The sequence below is a fragment of the Neltuma alba genome, unplaced genomic scaffold (genome assembly GCF_004799145.2).
Source record: "Neltuma alba isolate B1F8T4 unplaced genomic scaffold, ASM479914v2 tig00002069_pilon, whole genome shotgun sequence".
Taxonomy (NCBI): domain Eukaryota; kingdom Viridiplantae; phylum Streptophyta; class Magnoliopsida; order Fabales; family Fabaceae; genus Neltuma; species Neltuma alba.
Genome location: NW_021632728.1, coordinates 102,741 through 124,565, shown reverse-complemented (window position 1 = coordinate 124,565; position 21,825 = coordinate 102,741). Strand labels below are relative to the sequence as shown.

The 21,825-nt window shown below is 35.1% G+C and overlaps 1 protein-coding gene and 1 pseudogene across 1 annotated transcript; both read right to left on the bottom strand.

Moving 5' to 3' along the window:
- Positions 1-2,030: 2,030 nt before the first annotated feature.
- LOC114716409 (uncharacterized) lies at positions 2,031-2,990 on the bottom strand. Its single transcript, XM_028901419.1, has one exon. It carries the CDS (start codon positions 2,988-2,990, stop codon positions 2,031-2,033), a length of 960 nt encoding a protein of 319 aa, XP_028757252.1.
- Positions 2,991-3,803: 813 nt separating this feature from the next.
- On the bottom strand, positions 3,804-20,700 carry LOC114716404 (uncharacterized; annotated as a pseudogene).
- Positions 20,701-21,825: the final 1,125 nt, after the last annotated feature.

Below are 21,825 nucleotides of genomic sequence, written 5' to 3'. Positions count from 1 at the left end.
CTCCTCAAATAGACCTCTGAAGAAATTAGTAGCTAAAGCTTTAATCTCTGTTTTGTCATCAATCCATTCATTCAAATCATTCTTGATTGCTTCTATTTTATTCTTGTGCTTCCTACCATTTCCACGGGCATGAAAATATTTTGTATTCTTGTCACCCAATGAGTACCAACTACATTTGGCTTTCTGTGCCCACATGAGTTCTTCCTTGATCAGTACCTCCTCTAACTCCAGCCAGAGCTTCGTTTGGAGTTGTTCAATAGAAGAGGGAATGCTTGAGTGATTGTACTGTTTGTTGATACCTTCGAGTCTACCCATTAGCCGACTCTTGAGCTGTCCCAAATGTTCAAAGACGTTATGACTCCAAAAGCCCACTTGCAACGTAAAATTCTCAACATTATCTTTCCAGCAGACATTCACATCCCAGTTGTCCTTAATCAATCTGGAGAAATCCTCGTGGATAACCCATGAAGCTAAGACTCGAAAGGGACGTTCAATTTTTTGCCTGGGATTGACTAAGGACAAGTTAAACAAGATGGGTCTATGATCTGATTTAAACCAAGGTAAGTGCTTGACGGAGGCATCAGTGTATCTCTCCTTAAACATATTATTAGCCACCACTCGATCAATACGACTTTCCACACCTTCCCTGTGCCAAGTAAAATAAGGGCCAACACATCCTAAGTCATTAAGCTACAAATTTTCAGACCATCTGACAAAATCTTTATCCACTGAGATGGGATTATTCGCGTTCGATCTACAGTCTCGATGGTAAAGAGTTGCGTTAAAATCTCCTCCAACAATCCATGGCCAGTTTTCAGTTGGTTGAATATCCGAGATCTCTTCCCAAAGTTGTCTTCTACAATTTACATTTGTGCTAGCATAAACTGAAGTAATAAATAACTTCTCATTGCCTTTTCCTGCTAGCACGTGGATAAATTGATTAGATTTTTTAACTATAGAGATGTTGAAACCCACGTCATCCCAGGCAATCCAAATGCCACCACATAACCCGTCTGAGTCGACAGTCTCACAATTATTGAAGCCTAGTTTCTTGCAACGATTCTGTGCCATAGAGCCGCTGCATTTCGTTTGAAAAAGAGCCATAAAATTGATGGAGTAACATTTTTTAATCTCCTTTATGAGACCCGTGAAGGATTTTGATCCTGTTTCTCTACTATTCCAAAATAGACAAATCATGGGGTGCCAACTATAGGGGAGACAGTGCTTATAGGTCCCCTTAATTCAAAAATATTATCTTGTGAGTGAGAGTGTGGAGATGGGTTCATGTAAGTAGAGTCTTGAGGAGTGGCACCATGCATCTCGAGGGCTGTAGAGTCAGCTGGATCATCAAGAGAGCAGTCTATTTCAGCGTTTTCATTTACCACTGGGCTTGCTTTCTGTTGTTTAGACAATATTATTTCCATTGACCCATTACCAAGCTCTGAGGATAAGACTTGAAAAGGATTGGGTGAGTTCAAAAAGTTTGATTTACCATCATGGGCTATCTGTAAGGAAGGCCCAGCTTTGGAAAAACTGATTCTCTTGCTTTTCTCCTTACCCTTAAGCCTCCGATCTCCCTTATTCTGACTTCCCTTTGTCACCGGGACCCACATCTTTTGATTACTTTGTTCCTTGCTAAGTATAACAACAGAATCGTGCTTCTTCTCCTTGATTGTTGCCTCTGAAATCCCGGTTGCCTCATTAATACTAACGTCTCTTTCCCGTGAAATCTTCACTTCCCTCTTCTCTTGCGTGATCTTCGTGAAACTCTGATTCTGATCTCCTGGTTTCCTGGACATTCCTGGTTTGCTTCGCCTTATGCGTTGAACGAGGTCCCAGACTCCGAAGCCCTCCGTTTGTGGTTGATCGCCGACGACCTCCGATGTTACACCGACATTCACTTCTCTGGTTCGTTTTCCGCCTTGGTGTTCAACCTCCTGTTCAGCACTAGCTTCTTTAATTGCCTCAAAGGTCTTCGTCATAGGAGTGGTGCCCTTTGGTTGATGCTCCTCCTGTTCCTTTGCTGTATTCTAATTAGTAGTTTTCTCAGGGCAGGAGTCTTTGTGGTGGCCATATTTGCCACAGCAGAAGCAGATTAGGTGTAGTCCCTCGTATTCGACACATCGACATCTCCCAAATATGTTAACGGCTGACTTTAGACGTTTTTTAATATCTATTTCTACACATATTCGAGCATACTTACCTCTTTCGCTTCCATAAGTGACCCGATCAATTTTCAGAGCTCGTCCAATCAAAGAACCAATCATCTTTAAGCTTTCAGCATTAAAGAATTCTAACGGTAGTAAAGGTATCCTGATCCATACTGCTATCTTCTTTTGCAGATCAGCACTCCATGGATCAAAGTTTGGTCGCCAACGTTGGACAACGAGGTACCTGTTCGACACCATCCACGGACCTTCCTGATAGATACGATTCAAATCCTCCTCGTCTTCAAAAGAGACCACAAAATAACCATTATCGATATCTCTGGTAGTGAAGGCTTTGGTCGTTTTCCACATCCACTTTAGGCTGTTCTTCATGACCCATAGCAGGACTGATTTCCCAAGCAGCTTCACAATCAGTGACTTTCTCCAAGGAGCACACCATCTCTCGTAGTCCGCTCTCGACACCTTCAGTGTTGGACAGTCCTCATCGTCATCGGTATCCACATCCTCAGTATCATCTCTTACCCCATCCATATTTTCCTTACTGAAATAACCTTGCAGACCATCAATGTATTCAGCCCAAGCTTCGTCGAAGACACTAGCGCCTTTCCTGTCTCTTGACACCTGATCTGAAGAGGTACCCAGAAGAGTGGCTTTAAAAGATTTGGACGTTTCCTGCGTAGGCTCATCTTTCTCTTTTCCATCTGTATCCGCCAGCGGTGGATGTTTTACTTTCTTTCTTGTTCTTTTTGCCTTCTCGCCGTCGTCTGTTCCTTCCCCTCCGTCGGTGTGTTCGCTCTCAACCATGCGTTCGCTCTCAGCCATATCCTATTTGTTACAAGTCATGTTTCTTCTTCTTAATGTCCACTTTAGAGAATATATAGCTCATGGCCTCGACATTATCTAAAGTTGACATATATGTTGCCAAATGCCAATCAGTTTTTCTTATCACAGTTTATTGATTTCAGTTTTAATTCAGTCTTCTTCCATCATATGTAAACATTTCATGAGTTAATATATTTTCATTTTGCCTTTTTTTTCCCCAAAAAGAGAAGAAAAAAAAACTGCAGTCCAAATAGGAGGCTATACATTTGCCTTAGGGCAACTCGGATCTTCACACTCACACACACACATATATGTATCAAAAGTTTATATGGATTCGAAGTGTGAACTTAAGCAACAGGCTTTTGCAAGTTCCAAATAAACTATATTCATAACACTATCGTTTTCAAGAACCAAATGTGGCAGCAGTAATTTTCCATTCTTCTCTGCTAATAAGATGAATCATCAGTCGTCATCAGTATCAAATAAAAACTTATAGTAAGCTACATTATTCACAAGTTGCAAGTAATAATAACAAGTCTTATTATACTAACTGGGGTAGATCAACATTCACACTACACCGCTGAGACTTGTTCCTTAAACTCCATGAAATGTAGAAGATCTAACTTCTCCACTTCCATAACAGCACCAATACTATGATAGGGAGTAGGTGACAGAGGTAGTTATGTCTAGTATTAAGTAGCTGCAAGCATCAGCTGTATTTTTTTGTACGATGTGGGTTAACAGTATTTATTAAGTGTTTATTAACAGTATTTATTAAGGCAGTGATACAAATGAATAATACACCGATTCTCCTTTCCCTGGAACCTCACAACTATGAAACAAGACATGGTGTGCGTGTGACATATATATACAATAGAGAAGTTGTCTATATACCCCAAAAAAAAAACTGTTCATATTCTCTTCTGCAAGGCAACAAATATTACCATGAAAATAGGAAAAATGAGAAAGAGAAGATAGGGCAGAACTTGATTAAGTGCCCTTTCTTGCACATTGAGGTCTTCTTGTAAAGGATAGTTAGACTTGTTTTGTATGAAAGCATCAAAATAATTCTGGTAGCCTATGTTCGATGAAAATGGAGATCCTGTTGTCACCTTCATCACTTCCATAGCCTGCCAGGTTTTAAGATTTAGACCATCATGCATGGCAAGAAGTATACATGTTAGATTTTGGGCTTGGATCCGCCCTTGATGGGCCGGATTATTTGATCGGATATAAAGAGAATATACCAGTCAAATATCCAAGCGATATTGTGATATGTTTAACTTAGTCAAATACCCTAAATCATATCTAATTGGTTACGATATAAATCTAATTAATTTATATTAAATTAATTAATTTATATTGTGTGGATTAAATATATATTAAGTATATATATTTAGAATTGATTGTGATTGATTCTAGATTTAGATTCAAATATCACAATATTATAAGATAAGGATATATTTATATATCTTATCTCATATCTTATCTGATGGGCTTAGTGGATATTTTTGGCTACCCAAAATACCCCTAACAAAAGGCTATAAATAGAGGCTTCCCCTCATCAGTTCAAATCACTCCAGTAGTAGAGCTTTCCTACTATATAAATCTCTCTCTCTCTTATTTTCTTTCTTGCAACGAGGTGCTCTGCTATGCACTTAAAAGCTTAGATTTTTATAGTCTAGCTTAAGTGTGAGTTAAGAAGATCTGACGACCCTACTCGAAAACCGACCCAGTATGTTTTCGATCCATTGTCATTTTATTCTAACAATATAAAACAAAAGGTTTCCTATTTTTGTGACGAGCTTAGGCAGAGAAGTCAGGGCATGCTAATATCTGCATTGTCAAATACTATTTAATTATAACCAGTTAATTATTATTAATTTTCAACATACAAAAGTATAACTTATGAGATTTGGAGGTAAAATAAATAGATCTAAGGGAGAATTACAATGAGATCCCAAAAAAAAAATTACAAAATAAGTCCCAAAAATTGTCATTTTCTCTTTTGAAATTTGTCATTGCAGGTTGTTTAAGTTATTATTAGGATTTTTTAGTAATTATTTTTCTTTCTTGGGACTTGATTATACTTCTCCCTAGATCTAATTACTTTAAGAAGTCCTGATATATATTGTTACTGAAATAAAAAGAGAGAGGGAGAAGATTGAGTCCCACTTCTGTCAATATGATCTCACAAATATGGGGCTTTCCTGTCCTCCCACCCCCCCCCCCAAAAAAAAAAAAAAAGCAGTAATATTTTCATGTGGAACAAAATAATTACCTGAAAGCCAAACACGAACTGTCTTGCTTTCTTGCTCACTTTAGGATTTGGGTGAGATTGGAGTTTCTCATACATACACGAACTGTCTTGCTTTCTTGCTCACTTTAGGATTTGGGTGAGATTGGAGTTTCTCATACATAAGTCGAGCTTCTTTGGACCTGTCAATTAATCAAGTTGTTACGCGAGGCAAGAGGAAAAAGCAAAGAGCATCTACCTAGCCTTTCAAATTAAGAGGCTACTACGGCCCCAAAATAAGATTTGAATAACGCTGATCTTAGTATGACAGAGTCAAAGGCAATAAAAAAGGCAACTCTTATTCAATAGATGGTATGTGATATAATGATCATAGCTAGGAGACTTTTGGTATACAGAATCAGCAACATCCTCAATATTCAATATCTCGAGCTTTTCTCTGGCCATATATTGTTCCTCTCATCCGGTAGAAAATCCTGGGAATTGACATTATCTCCCTCACTGAGGCTTAAATTACATCGCTTTGATGGGAAAGGTTATTTCTGGAATGACACACATCAAGGCTTTTGAGAAACCTTACTTAACAGTTAACCCCAAGGTATCAATGTCTGGTTGGGTTTGAATTCTGGGTCAGATCTCTGTATTCCCAATGTAATTATTATGTTTTTTTTTTTTTGGCATAAGGAGGTCTGGTAGATAACATTTTCCTTTTGAATAAAAGACTCCTCCACCAAGAGACAGCCCCGCTTCTCTCTATAATGAAAATATCCAGAGATTTCTTCTAAACCAACGTGTTACAACTAAATTGAATTTCAAATATGATGTGAGAGGCTCTGTTTAGGTTCTTTTCTTCTGGAATTATGAGCATGCTTTGGAGGTATATATCCCTTGTCACATTGAAACATTTTGTATCTAAAAAAAGAATTTGGTGCTTGCATTTTGTCTTTTCATGCAAAAGAACATGGAAAATATGGAGGCAAGTTATGCATTATTTGAAGAGAAATATAAAGATAAGTAGTAGTCATTGAAATAAATTAACGTTTTTTAATTCTCGAATGAAGAAATAAAAGATGCTGGATTAAACACATATAACACAAAGATTTGAATAATGCTGATCCAGTAAATTCAAGTTTTTTTTTTTTTGTATTCAAACTCAGTGGGAGGTTTCACTACAAAAAAATATGCAATTTGTGACGGAATTTTTTATTTAACGAACGAATTAGCGACAGAATTTGTTCTGTCGCTAATTTCTTTGTCGCTAATTAGATTATAATTCCGTCACTAATTTCTTTATCGCTAATTAGATTACAATTCCATTGCTAATTACACACGGATTAGCAACGGAATTTTTCATCGCTAATTGCTGATGGAAATTTTCCGTCGCTAATTAATGGTAGAAATTTTCGTCACAAATTAGCCATGGAATTTTTCCGTCGCTAACCTAATTTTTGAAAAAATAAAATAAAATTTCACGTGACGCCTCTACCAGTCACCACATCATCACTAGCGACACTCGTCGACCACCTCCATGTATCCTTGCATCCTCAGCAAGGATTGCCACAGGTTACTACCACCTCACTTCTACCTACCACGTGTGCTACCACCTCACATGTCACCTTGTGAGACCATATGTGGCTATCATATAATTCCTCCTCAAAATGACTTCTCCATGACTTGAACCTAAGACTTCATCTGTGCGTACGTGCAGCTTTACCAATTGGGCTATAATGAACCTGTTAACTTACTATGCAAAATTTTATATATATATATATATATATATAATATTCTTTTACACAAACAATGTTATATACATATATATTATTAAAAACTAAAAATAAGCTATATGATAATTTTAATCATAACTATTTTAATGACAATATAATTTCTAAATATCTGTTTTACTATTTATGTTATAATGTTTGATTTTTTTAAAAAAATATTTTTAATATAATTTTAATTTCTAATGACACAAATTTTGAATTGTAAATCATAAATAATTTTTTCATAAATATTTTTTAAAATTTATTTTTTAATTATCATTGATAAGATGTCCAATTTAATTATATATATATTACATTATATTATATTATCTATATGTGTTTTATATAGTTGATGAAAACCATTTATAATTAGTAAAAAATCTAGTTATTCAAAAAGTAACTACTATAATAAAATCTAATAAATTATTCTATTAAAAAATTAAATTATTTGAATAGATTATGATAAATAATATTCTCCTACTTGTATATGTATGCATTCTATGTAATTTATTTTCTTAAAATCCTTTATATATACCATTTGTTTTTTTTATAGAAGACTAAAATCAATCTATATTATGGGTATTAATTATATTGCGGTTAAATTTCATTGTTTAATGATTGAAATTCAAAATTCACTTCAATATTAATTTGTGTTCACATAAATTCCTTTTTTGGTTTTGAATTTCTATTATATATTATATCTCTCAATATATTGTAAATATGATAAAATTATTTCTTTCTTATATCAGTTTGTATAAGAAAGTTATTAATATCCTTATTATATTTTTTTAACTATTATTAATAATCAAGAGGAATTGATTTTAATGAAATATAAACAAATTTTCTAAAAAATTATCTTTCTACTCCCAATATATACCTAATGATGATATGAATGATGATACCTTTATTAACACCAACTCCACAAATATTTCAATTTATTTTACAATTAAAAATATATTTAATTCATTATATTCTTAATTATGTTATTATATAAATTGTTGTAAGATTATAATGTAAAATAATGAAATTTAAAATTAGTGATGGATTAGTGAAGGAATGGCGACGGAAATTTTTGACAAAAAAAATTCCATCGTTAATTCCGTTGTTAAATATTTACTGACAGATTTTTTGACTGATTAGTGACAGACAAAAATTCCTTGGCTAATCCGTTAAAAATTAGCGACGGAATAATTTTCCATCAATAATGAGCTGTTTTTTTTTGTAGTCTTTACATATACACAAAGATTCAGAGATTTACAACTCAAATTCAGATATTCACAAAAAACATAAATATTACAAAACTTATAAGAGAATTCACAACCTCAAAAATTTTGCTAATTAAGGCACCGGAGCTTATATTCAGGGAGGCTTCATTTGTGTTGTGAATTTCATTATGCTGCTTAGATGCATTGTGCATTAATTTAAATTATGCTTCAAATATCTAGATTTATTTTTTTTAACTTGTGAATTTATTCATTATGATCTATTAAATATATAGAAGTTAAGAGTTGATTATCAAAGGCTTCGATATGTGTGTGTGTGTGTGGAGCCAAAAGAAATGAAGACTATACGTGAAGAATTGTATTATTGACAATATGTCATCCACATAACATTTATTTATACCGCAAATTAAACCATATTTTAATATCTTATTCGTTATGAAAAATTATAATATAATTACATTACAATGTATCTGATGAAAACAAAATGGGTAAAAGAGCTAACTTGAGATCATTAGCGTTATGAGAAATAGAAATTAAATACAGGCAATATGTATTTAATTTTGCACAAATTCCCACAGGGATATGCTTCAAATTTGTTTTTTGTAAGAAAAATGTTTTGTTGATTTGAAGTTGCACAAATATCGACTTAATGGTATGCTTGAATCAAGAAGAATGAAGGAGAAAGACATATTTGAGTTAGATTTGAAGTTGGGAAAATATTTAAATCAAATTTTCTCTCCCATTCTCCTCAATCCAAACATGCCCTTTTCACGATTCTTTTCTCAAGACACTCCAGTCCAAGCCTACCAAATATTGGATATGTGACGTATATGTCCAAGTTGTAAGAATTAGCAGTACGCTCAGGACTCCGATTTACATACTGACCATCTATGGGCTTTCTTAAAAGGGGGTTAAGATATGTCCAATCCTGTGCTTTGAAATTCTTGGAAAAGCTCATTAGCCACTTTTTTAGTGTTGTGTGTGATGGCTTCTTGAGTTCAGTTTGAGCAATCATGTTCTCTGCATATTCTTCTGTTGAATGAAGAAACCATCTTTCACTGTAACTCTGTAAGGTAAACATGCCACTAGCAATCAATAAGTTATCATCAATTAATGGAAAATGATAGAAGATTAAACAAATGCCTATGAGTAGAACGGCCTGGCTTGCTACTCTCGCAATGAGCCCACCTTAAAATGCCAGAATTCTTAATGAAGAAGCCTTTGAAGGGTATTTGAAAATTTTGAACCACAGATTGAATTTATTTCACAGAAGATTATCTTTAAGTATACATTCAAAAGACTAAATCAAGTCGTTATTCTAGTTTAGTATGATTAACTATAATAATTAGACAGACACTTCCTACCTTCTCTACCAAGTTCAGTTTTCAATTTCGATAGCAAGCCACGTATACAGAAGGAAATAGAAAATGGCCAAGCCAAAACCAATCATGCAGTGAATAAGGAAATCAAACAACCCATACAGATTTCATTCACTATTGATGACAACTTCAAAGGTGTACAGCTACTATCATACTGGGATTAGAGTATCTGCAAATGCCAGCATTATAGCAAAATATGGCCTAACAGGAAGATCATGCAACTTTGCTAATAACTCTGGCATCAAATTCATATCTGCAATCATCGCAAAAGTCAACCTGCCACCATTGACCATAGAAATGCCACAGTAAGTATCATTTGACATAAAACACCCACAGTTTAGATGCTAAGTTTTCACATTTCAGAATGCAAACACACATACACACACGTGATCAAGCTAATTACATCGACGCCCTTGGGGCAGATTTAATATAAAAATAGTCAATACATAGTCCATTTGTCCAGCTCATCAATTTCATGTTGGTTCATCTGCTAAACCATAAACTAGCAAATTAATCTGATATCACTGTTAGTTAACATAAAGGAACCTTTAATGCATCACAAAAATGCTGGGTAAAGAGTCTCTCCACTTTCCTTACTCTTCATTTCCGTCCACTTCCCATCTCAACCATTAAGATTAAAAGTTTAACAGTTTAAATTTCATTTTTTAGAAAATAATTTTATGAAATAATTTTTAGTATTTTTTGAATTATTCTTGCTAAAATTTAGTAGTTTTATTTTATTTTATTTATTTTATTGAAAGTTTAACATTTTATTTTTAATTTTATAAACATGAAATCTAAACTATTAAAATTTTAATCTTGTGATTGAGATGAGAAGTGAATGGAAAATGGAGGGGAAGGGAAGTGAAGACAACCCTTACCCTATTTTATAAGACAAATGATAAAAGCAATAAAGCGTTGCAATCATTTTTCTCCTCTTCAATTTCTCATAAGGCTTCATACTAAAAACAGAGACAAGCATTTTATATTGATAGTTATTTCCTTTGAAAATCCTCGGTTTTTAAGAACCTTTCAAAAGCAAGTTGAGATCTTCTTCCATTATTCAACGTTCAAAATTTTAAAAACAGAAACATGAAACAGAATAGATACCTAATAAAAATACCTGAAGCATTGGCCATGTTTAACAATTTGAAGCAAAAACAACAGCCGGCAGCAAAATAATACTCATGATTCCTAATTAGAATTTGAAGTGCAACGGAGGTTCTTGACTAAAGAAATTATGTTCATTTTATGCAGCTTTGCTATCTAAGATCTACAAAAATAAAAATTTCATATAAACAAGCAAATCTATAAATAAAGTTAGTGCAAACATAAGGGGAGATATATATATATTTACGATTTAGAATTCCAACCAAATAAGCATGACTATTGAAAGTTGGGAACCACCATCATGTGCAGCACTTGCGCAACAAACAAATAAAGCTGAGTTTTTATGATTTGAAATTCAGATAATTTAGCAAATCTTTCAATCTTAAACGCATAGGCAAAGGAAAGAAAATTATGTTCATGACTTGAAACTTTAAAAAAGAAGTGAATATATACCTATTGAGTGAATGCGGAATGGATAGCATTAGTGGGAAAACTGATGCCTTCATGAGTGAGAAGGTCACCTAACAGTGGTACTCCTTCATCATCAATGCAAATAAAAGGGATGTGAGAAATAATTGCCCGATATTTTCCATTTTGTTTTTGGATTTTCTTTTTGAGCAAGGGACAGCCCATAATCCGTAGTGTACAAAGGGAATTGGGTAAACCCTCCTTTGGAAAGTGCTGGAGTTCAGGGCAGCCACGAAATCCTAGTACTTCCAAAGAGGATAAGTGGCAAAGACCCTTGTATTCCAAAGATCTAAGATTTGGGCAGTTATGGAACGAAAGATGAGCAATAGTAGGCGGAAGTAGTCCAATATCAGGAAGAGACTCGTCATCTGCATCTCCAATCCCTAAGTGGCTTAGTGAAGTAAGGCTACTCAGATGCCACCCCATTCGAGCGGCTACAAGTTTTGGGCATTCCAAGACATCAAGATAATGGAGATTTGGTGGTAAATCTTCCTCTGAAAATGATTCCACTTGTGGGCAGCATCTTATTACCAGATATATGAGAGAGGAAAAGAAAATGCGCATCTTCTCTGGCAATGATTTCAAATTCTTCAATTCTTCAATGCAACATAATACTAGTTTGGGGGCTGAAAACCCTCCTTCAGGAAAACGTACAAATCTAGGACACTTTCGTATGTACAAGTTTGCTAGAGAAAAATGATTCCCCTCTGAAATAGACATTGATTCAAGATTATCACAATCAATCAACTTCAATGAGTGAAGCATCGGGAAGAAATCCAAAGGAAAAGACTTGAGAGAGTCACAACTCCCTCTTATCTCCATTTCAAGAATGAAGTTACGAAAATAGCACAATGGGAATTCTAAATGGGGAGAATCAGAACACTTCAACTTTTCGAGGTTACAATTGGCAATGACATTCTCAATTTTGTCAACTGATAATAAATTTTTGAAGCCTCCAGAAATGTCAAGGACTTTTAGAGATGATGGAAGACTTTCCAATTGCTCATTTCCACAATTTCTTAGAACCAATTTATCTAGAGATGGATCTCATGGAATGGGAGACAAAAGCTTCTCACAATTGGAAATTACCAGCATCCTTAGAGAAGGAAGTTGTTGAGGAAGTTGCCCTTTCAATTTGGGACAATCCTGTATACTCAACTCTTGAAGATGAGGGAAAGTTAGTGACAAAATTTCACACTTCCATTCCTCCCAGCTCTTCATATCTCCAAACCTCAAGATTTCTAGGGATGAAGCATTAGAGCTACTTCCACAAAATTCTGGACCGATAACTACAATATTATCAAACCCCATAATTGACAATGACTTAAGAGATGGAAAGAGGCCAATTAATGGCAAGGATATGCAGTATTTGCAATGCCTTAGCTCCAGGGACATTAAATTGGACAACGAATGATCTGCAAGCCAATTTGGAAACTCAATACCTCCATAGTTGCCAATTGATAGCTTTTTCAAATTTTTATGCGGTTGGAATTTTTCCAGCACATCCTTGTCATATGGTGATCTTTCGTTGTCTATGCACCATTTTAATGTTAACTCTTTTAGGTGTATCTTGCTTCTCAAATTGACCGCTAAAGCTGCCAAGGGAGAAGCCACATTCTGCAATCCCGAGATAGAAAAGGATCCGTGAAGATCAAGTCCTTCTAAATATTTAATGTTGGTCTCTCCAGATTTGTCTATAATAAATGATGACAACACTTGAAGTTTTTTCAATTTATTCAATTGCTTTGGCATCTCTCTCACTTGAGTTTCACGAAAATCAAGGTGACGTAAATTCATGAGTTTATGAAAATCCATTGGCAACTTTTCCAAAAGACTACAACGCCACAACTTTAGCGTTTGCAAATGATGAAGTTGGCATATTGAATCAGGCAACTTCCTTATTTTAGTTCCTGATAAGTCCAAATAACGTAGATGTTTGAGATTTCCTATTGATTCAGGCAACTGCAAGATGAAAAGATCAGACAAAGATAAAACTCGCATGCAAGTGAACTTGGATGGCAAATTGTGAGTAAACTTGCCAGATATAAAGTGAAGAATGGAGTTATAGCTAGTACTTCTATGACCTTGCATAGATAGAGGCAAGAAAGTGCGCAATTTATTAGCCCTGTATATAACCTCAAATCGTTCGAATGTATTAATAGTATTTCTCAAAAATGAAATGTGGCGGGTCATTTCTGTCAACTTATTTACATCATCTAACTCCAACCTATGGCAAAATTTTCCATATTCAACTTTTGCCATGTCATTAATAAGATCATGCATGACGAAACGAGTGTCATCTGCTAGTGGTCGTTGAAAAAGTGACCTCAATAAAAGGTCATGAAAGAATTGTTCTCCTACTTCTCTCCCATTTCTGCTTTGATCAGCACATGTCAGAAAATTTTCAGCCATCCACAACTGAATTAAATGCTCTTTATCGAAATCATAATCTTTGGGAAATACTGAACAATAAGCAAAGCATCTTTTGAGATGAGAGGGGAGGTGGCAATAACTCAATCTCAAAGCAGGGAGAATCTTGCTATTGCTTTTGTCCTCCCATATCTCACTTTCCAAAATTTCATTCCATTGCTCACGAGATGATTCTGTGTACAAGAGACTCCCAATGGCTTTCAAAGCCAAAGGCAGCCTTTTGCATTTTTTACTGATTTCTCTACCAATTTCTTCAAAGTCGGAGTTTGCACAATGAACATTTCCATCATGGAATCCATATTTACTAAATAATGACCAACTATCTCCTTCTGATAATGGCTTCAATTGAAGTATATTAGCAGAACGCATGGTTGAAGCAACTTTTCCGCTACGGGTGGTTAGAAAAATCTTGCTTCCTAGAGCCCCATGATTAAATGGTGATTGCAAGGCCTCCCATAGCAAGTAATTTTCATTCCACACGTCGTCTAAAACAAGGAGAAATCTCTTTTGAGTTAGTTGTTGTTTCAATTTAATTTGAAGCATATTTAAATCATTGGTATCATCCTTAAATCCAGTGATTGCCTCATAAACTGTTTTTGTTACCCTCAACACATCGAACTCGTCAGAGACACACACCCAAACTTTGAGGTTGAATCCATCCATCACCCTTCTATCATTATATACGAGCTGGGCAAGAGTAGTTTTACCCAGACCACCCATACCCACTATAGAAATCACAGATAGTTGGTTGTTATACTCTTCTGACAGAAGCCATTCAATGATGGTTTCTTTGTCATCATCTCTACCATATGTTCCGGCTTCATCCACTAAAGATGTAGTTGGCAATCTATCTGGTATAGCAGTTCTCAATCCACCACGACTATCACGTTCATTCAATCTCAATATGTCCCTCTGAGATGCAAGATATTCCAGATTTTCAAGGACATTTTTCGTCCTGGATTCAATTTCCTTCTCAAATGAACTAACGGGAGTACTAAAGAAGCTTCGTACCTTGCCAATAGCACTGCTTCGACCCTTTTGTTCAGCTTCCAGCTTGCGCTTGCACAATTCATAATCAATCTCATCCAAGACATCCTCAGCATCGAACACGGCATCTTTAACCAAATCAATCCAGTCCTTCACCTTCGGATTAGTGATCTGCTTTTGCTCTGCTTCGTCAACCACGGCATCGATGGATAACAGGACGAACTTCAACTTATTGAGCAATGCCTGGTTCAATTTTGGTTTGTTGAAGAAGTCCAGAACATCCCGAGAAGCCAGCCTATCAAAAGCCACCTGAAGAAAAGCAGAAAGAAAAGCACCGCCGACGAAAGCTCCCGCCATAGATGAAGATGTTGTGCTTGTGCAAATGCAAACCGAAAAAGAACGTGATGAAAATGCGAGAGTGGGAAAGGTTATTGCAATGGAAGGAGTGTGTGACTTTGTGGGTTTTGTGAGTGTGGCCAGAAAATGGCAAAATGCGTTCACTTTTTATCCTCCCGTCAACCACGCTACAAAATATCGATCAAAATGAAGACTTCGAGTTCCCAGTTCATTCCATTATTATACTTCTTTGACATTTCGAAGTGTTTTGGACTGCGTATTAATCATTTCATTATCATCTTCATCCCGTCAACCACGCAAGAACATATCCACCACAGCACAGACTTGAAAGCGATCTTGCATTGTGCTTTACTATTCAATGGAGATTCCTCGCCTCATACCCTGAAATTATATATCTTTATTATATAAATTTATGTAAAAAAAATTTAATACAGTTTTTAATCTCGAAATTTAACTTCATTAAAGATTAAAGAGAATATTAACCTTTTATATTTTTTTTATATAATGAAATGAGTGTTTGATACTTTTTATATAAGTAAATACTCCTCCAATCCTTAATATAAGACCTATTTAACTAATTTGATTATATTAAGAAAATTAGGTAAGTTAGTTAATTATAAGAAATATAACATATTTTTCCTAAAATAACATAATCATCTTTCTTAATATCATCCCTCCCTCTTCTACTTAATTATGGTTAAGAGAATATCCACAGAGGTAATTTAGGAAAAATTGATAAATATGAGAAATAAGTCTTATATTTAGGACCAAAATTGACTCAATAATTAAGTCATATATTAAGAACCCGATGAGTATTAAATATGAGATATTGTTGATCTGAAATACTGCAATTGTAATTCATTTGTATAGTAAGAGATATTAGTAAAAAAATTTACTGATTTAAAAATGGATTAAATTATTTAAAAAAAGACAATATGTTTTTTTAGTAAGAATGTAATTTATTTTATAAAATAAAAATGAGATAAAGTTGAATTTCGGAGACTCTCTACATCCTTGTGAGATTTGAGATCCATCTTTACCAATTAGTTAGTTAATCATATCCATGACATCTCAAAGTGCCTACAAATTTCAAACTCATTCAAGAGATGAGAACGATCAAAATATGTTTATAAAGCACCAAATTCATGCCATCTACTAAGCTTCAAATAAATACAAGTCATGTTTCTTCTTCTTAATGTCCACTTTAGAGAATATATAGCTCATGGCCTCGACATTCTCTAAAGTTGACATATATGTCGCCAAATGCCAATCAGTTTTTCTTATCACAGTTTATTGATTTCAGTTTTCATTCAGTTTTCTTCCATCATATGTAAACATTTCATGAGTTAATATATTTTCATTTTGCCTTTTTTTCCCCAAAAAGAGAAAAAAAAAAAAAAACTGCAGTCCAAATAGGAGGCTATACATTTGCCTTAGGGCAAACTCGGATCTTCACACTCACACACACGGGCGCACACACATATATGTATCAAAAGCTTATATGGATTCGAAGTGTGAACTTAAGCAACAGGCTTTTGCAAGTTCCAAATAAACCATATTCATAACACTATCTTTTTCAAGAACCAAATGTGGCAGCAGCAATTTTCCATTCTTCTCTGCTGATAAGATGAATCATCAGTCGTCATCAGTATCAAATAAAAACTTATAGTAAGCTACATTATTCACAAATTGCAAGTAATAATAACGAGTCTTATTCTACTAACTGGGTTAGATCAACATTCACACTACACCGCTGAGACTTGTTTCTTAAACTCCATGAAATGTAGAAGATCTAACTTCTCCACTTCCATAACAGCACCAAAATTATTATAGGGAGTAGGTGACAGAGGTAGTTATGTATAGTAATAAGTAGCTGCAAGCATCAGCTGTATTTTTTTTGTACAGATGTGGGTTAACAGTATTTATTAAGTGTATGTATAAGGCAGTGATACAAATGAACAGTACACCGATTCTCCTTTCCCTGGAAGCTCACAACTATGAAACAAGACATGGTGTGCGTGACATATATATACAATAGAGAAGTTGTCTATATACCCAAAAAAAAAAAAAATTCTCTTCTGCAGGGCAACAAATATTACCATGAAGATAGGAGAAATGAGAAAGAGAAGATAGGGCAGAACTTGATTAAGTGCCCTTTCTTGCACATTGAGGTCTTCTTGTAAAGGGTAGTTAGACTTGCTTTCCATGAAAGCATCAAAATAATTCTGGTAGCCTGTGCTCCATGAAAATGGAGATCCTGTTGTCACCTTCATCATTTCCATAGCCTGCCAGGTTTTAAGATTTAAACCATCATGCATGGCAACAAGTGTACAAAACAAAAGTTTTCCTATTTTTGTGACGGGCTTAGGTGGAGAAGTCAGGGCATGCTAATATGTGCATTGTCAAATACTATTTAATTATAACCAGTTAATTCTTATTAATTTTCAATATATGAAAGTATAACTATGCATCATGAGATTCGGAGGTAAAATAAATAGATCTAAGGGAGAATTACAATAAGATCCCACAGAAGAAAAATAATTACAAAATAAATCCCAGAAGTTGTCATTTTCCCTTCTGAAATTTGTCATTACATGTTGCTTAGATTGTTATTAGGATTTTTCAGTAATTATTTTTCTTCCTTGGGACTTGATTATACTTCTCCCTAGATCTAATTACTTTAAGAAGTCCTGATATATATTGTTACTGAAATAAAAAGAGAGAGGGAGAAGATTGAGTCCCAGTTCTGTCAATATGATCTCACAAATATGGGGTTTTCCTGTCCTCCCACCCCCCCCCCAAAAAAAAAAAAACAGCAGCAATATTTTCATGTGGAACAAAATATTACCTGAAAGCTGAACACGAACTGTCTTGCTTTCTTGCTCAATTTAGGATTTGGGCGAGACTGGAGTTTCTCATACATAAGTCGAGCTTCATTGGACCTGTCAATTAATCAAGTTGTTACACGAGGCAAGAGAAAAAAGTAAAGAGCATCTACCTAGGCTTTCAAATCAAGAGGCTATTATGGCCCCAAAATAAGATTTAAATAATGATGATCCTAGTTATGACAGAGTCAAAGGCAATAAAAAAGGCAACTCTTATTCAATAGATGGTATGTGATATAATGATCATAGCTAGGAGACTTTTGGTATGCAGAATCAGCAACATCCTTAACATTCAATATCTCGAGCTTTTGTCTGGCCATATATTGTTCCTCCCATCAGGTAGAAAATCCTGGGAATTGGCATTATCTCCCTCAATGAGGCTTAAATTACATCGCTTTGATGGGAAAGATTTATTTCTGGAATGACACACATCAAGGCTTTAGAGAAACCTTACTTAACCCCAAGGTATCAATGCCTGGTTAGGTTTGAATTCTGGGTCAGATCTCTGTATTCCCAATGTAATTATTATGTTTTTTTGGCATAAGGAGGTCTGGTAGATAACATTTTCCTTTTGAATAAAAGACTGCTCCACGAAGAGACAGCCCCGGTTCTCTCTATAATGAAAATATCCAGAGATTTCTTCTAACCAACGTGTTACAACTAAATTGAATTTCAAATATGATGTGAGAGGCTCTGTTTAGGTTCTTTTTTTTTTTTTTTTTTGGAATTATGAGCATGCGTTGGAGGTATATATCCTTTGTCACATTGAAACATTTTGTATCTAAATAAAAGAATTTGGTGCTTGCACTGTCTTTCCATGCAAAGGAACATGAAAAATATAGAGGCAAGTTATGTATTATTCGAAGAGAAATATAAAGATAGGTACTAGTCATTGAAATAAATTAACCTTTTTTAATTCTCGAATGAAGAAACAAAAGATGCTGGATTAAACACATATAACACAAAGATTTGAATAATGCTGATCCAGTAAATTCAAGTTTTTTATTTTTATTTTTATTTTTTTAATTCAAACTCAGTGGGAGTTTTACATATACCTGCTGAGGGAGTCTTGACAAATTGACCACTGCAAAGCAGTTAATCCATGCAGCTCACTCTGCAGAGACATGATTAATCTAAGAAGTTTTCGTTTTCATTATATTTAGTGAACTCGAGAGGGAGATTAACAAACTTACTAAGCAAAAAGATAACTTGTACTTCTTTCAGTTTTAGCAAGTAGCAGTTACCTTAAAAGTTAATTTCTCCATAACCTTTTCATAGAACGGCAATGCTTCTCTCAGCTTTCCAGCATTCATTAATGAGTCACCTTCCTTCAACGCCTGTAAGCATTATGTTATTTGGCATAATTATGCTCCAAAGTCATGATAAGCAGCTCAAGATGTGGACAAATAAATCCATAGAACAAAAATAGAGACTGAGTCAGTAGAAGTTTGTTGCAATGCAAAATTTGGATGTCATAAGATATCCTTTTGATTCTGATTTTCATGAATTCTCTTTTACGAATGTGTGGAGTCATATTGACATGAATTTCTCCAAACTATTTAACAAATGAAGTCTACATCTTATTTTTTGTAAGTCAACCAAAAAAATTAAATCCATTTAGCCAGTGATAGTGAGGCAAGAGTTGAAATACTTCAGATGCCATTATCTAAACTTACCTCCTCACACTCAGATTTTATCTTTGGATCAATATTTAACCCAATTTCCTTCTTGTAGGCCGCAAGTAATTGTCTTGTTCGTTCTTCTTTAGCAGATTTTTCTTCTTCAGTCTCTAGCGCATCCCCAGGACGTATCACTCTTCATCCAACGTACTGAAAACACCGAAAAAAATAATTAAACACACAATATATTTGGGGTGGAAAACGGAGGGCAAATTGAGAAATACAACAATTCCTGAACAAGCGAACTGAATGTCAGTATCAAATATTATATACTGTTTTTGAAATATTGCTGGGTCTAGCAAAGACAACCCAAGTAGAAACTTTTGGCTTGTAAAGATCTGATTCATCTTCCTCAGTTTTCTCAGGCTTGGGAGCTGTTGTTGCAGCATCAAACTTGCTCGTGTCCCCAACAATCAGCTCCACCTCAGGCATATCACTTCTTGAGAAAGAGTCAGAAATTGGAACCAATCCAGGTGGCAGTCCCCCCGTATTTTTCTTATCCGCAAATTCAAGTCCCATGAAATCCATTTTCGAAACTGACAGTTGTCCCTTCTTACCAACACTATTATCCACAATATTACTTCTTGAAGATCCTCCATTCCATCCCTGCAATCCTAAGAACCAATTCAATTTTCAAATACACATTTCAGCGCAAACTACATACAGTGGAACACATAGCTTTCAATTTTTAACCATATACTGAATTAAATACATCAATGCAAGAAATTTCTGCTTAGCACAAGATATGCCTGTAGAATTACCTTGACCCGTTTCATCAACCACGCTCTCTCCTTATACTTCTTGGCTTTCTCCATTGCGATCTTCAGAGACATTGGCACTTCCTTCTGCCCACCATCATCAACAAAATTCTGACCCGAACTCAACCCGTCATTCCCGTTTGATTTTTCAACCGAACTCGCAGCAATGTTTTGCTCAACTTTCAAATCAGAGTTCGATTTCAGCGATTCTCTGTACGCCTTGGCTTTGCTGAAAGCGAGCTTCACAGGGTCAACCGGTTCGGGCTGAGATTCGGGCGTGGTTTCGGAAGATTCAACATTTTCAGGGTTAAGAGCACAGAAAACTTTTATGGGCTTAAAGGGGGAGGAGAGGAGAAGAGAGGGTTTTGCAGGGGAGATGAGTTTCAATGAAGAGACCCATGAAGGCTGTAAAGAAGCCATCATTTTGAGGATGGTAAGAAAACTACCAGAGGTTTGAGAAGGTGTTTGAAAGGGGAGAAAAGGAAGAAGCCATCGGGAAGATGGAATAACTGTAATAAGAAAGAGTAATTGCTCCCCGCCTTCTGGTTAGATAAGGCAGTAACGGACGGGTCTCCCTCCCGCCATTCGGATTATTGGGCACATGTAGACCGTTTATAGCAGACCGTCTAAACATAATTTTGTTTTTATTTTTACCTCATGTTTTTTTTAGCAACTTATTCTGCCTATTATTTAGGATGGAGAAATTGCTAAAAAATTCGTAATCAAAAATTTATAATTGAAATTTGTTTAAATCATAGGTGAAAATAGATGCAACTTTTTCAGTGATATACAACATATTTTCAACTCTTTTGTTTACAAATGATTAAAAATACAAGGAAAATTAATTTTTTAGTCCTTTAATTTTTAACTCGCTTATAACTCAATCTCTTAATTATAATTCCATACAACTTGATCTCTGAACTTTTGACTCGCTTATGACTTAGATTCTCATCTTTTTTTTTTATTATCACCCTTATCATCTATAACTCAGCTATGACTCATCCTATGTGGCTCCAACTCAGCTCCATGTGGGTTTTTTTTATATATATAAAATTTAAGCAAAAGAACAAATGATTGGAGGAGATGACGGAAGGGAGTTCCAGTCGATGGTGAGCTTCAAAGCTTCCACTAAGCTCTTCTTTATGTTCTTCACAAGAAGTTTCTGAATCAAAACCCCAACATTTGCGCTTACATATGGCACCTCGTTGGACGTGCGTCGAGATATAATGACAATAGAGGTGCCTGAGCTTGGAAAAAAGCCACCCGCGATTTAAGGCTATCCAACAAAAACTTGCCATAGCTAATCTATCTCTCTACCCTCTGGACTACAAAAAAATCCTCATAAAATTTAGACTATGGATTAAACTAGGAAGCTCTCTAAGGAACACCTGCAAGCAAGCTGCAACCGGAAGATATGAAGCCTCCTTTAATCCATATTCAATCAGTAATGATGCCTCGTCCATATCACAAATCACAGGTGCAAATTAAATGGATAATCACAAGCAGACATCATCTCCTTGCAACAAAACTTGTTAGCGAAAGAGA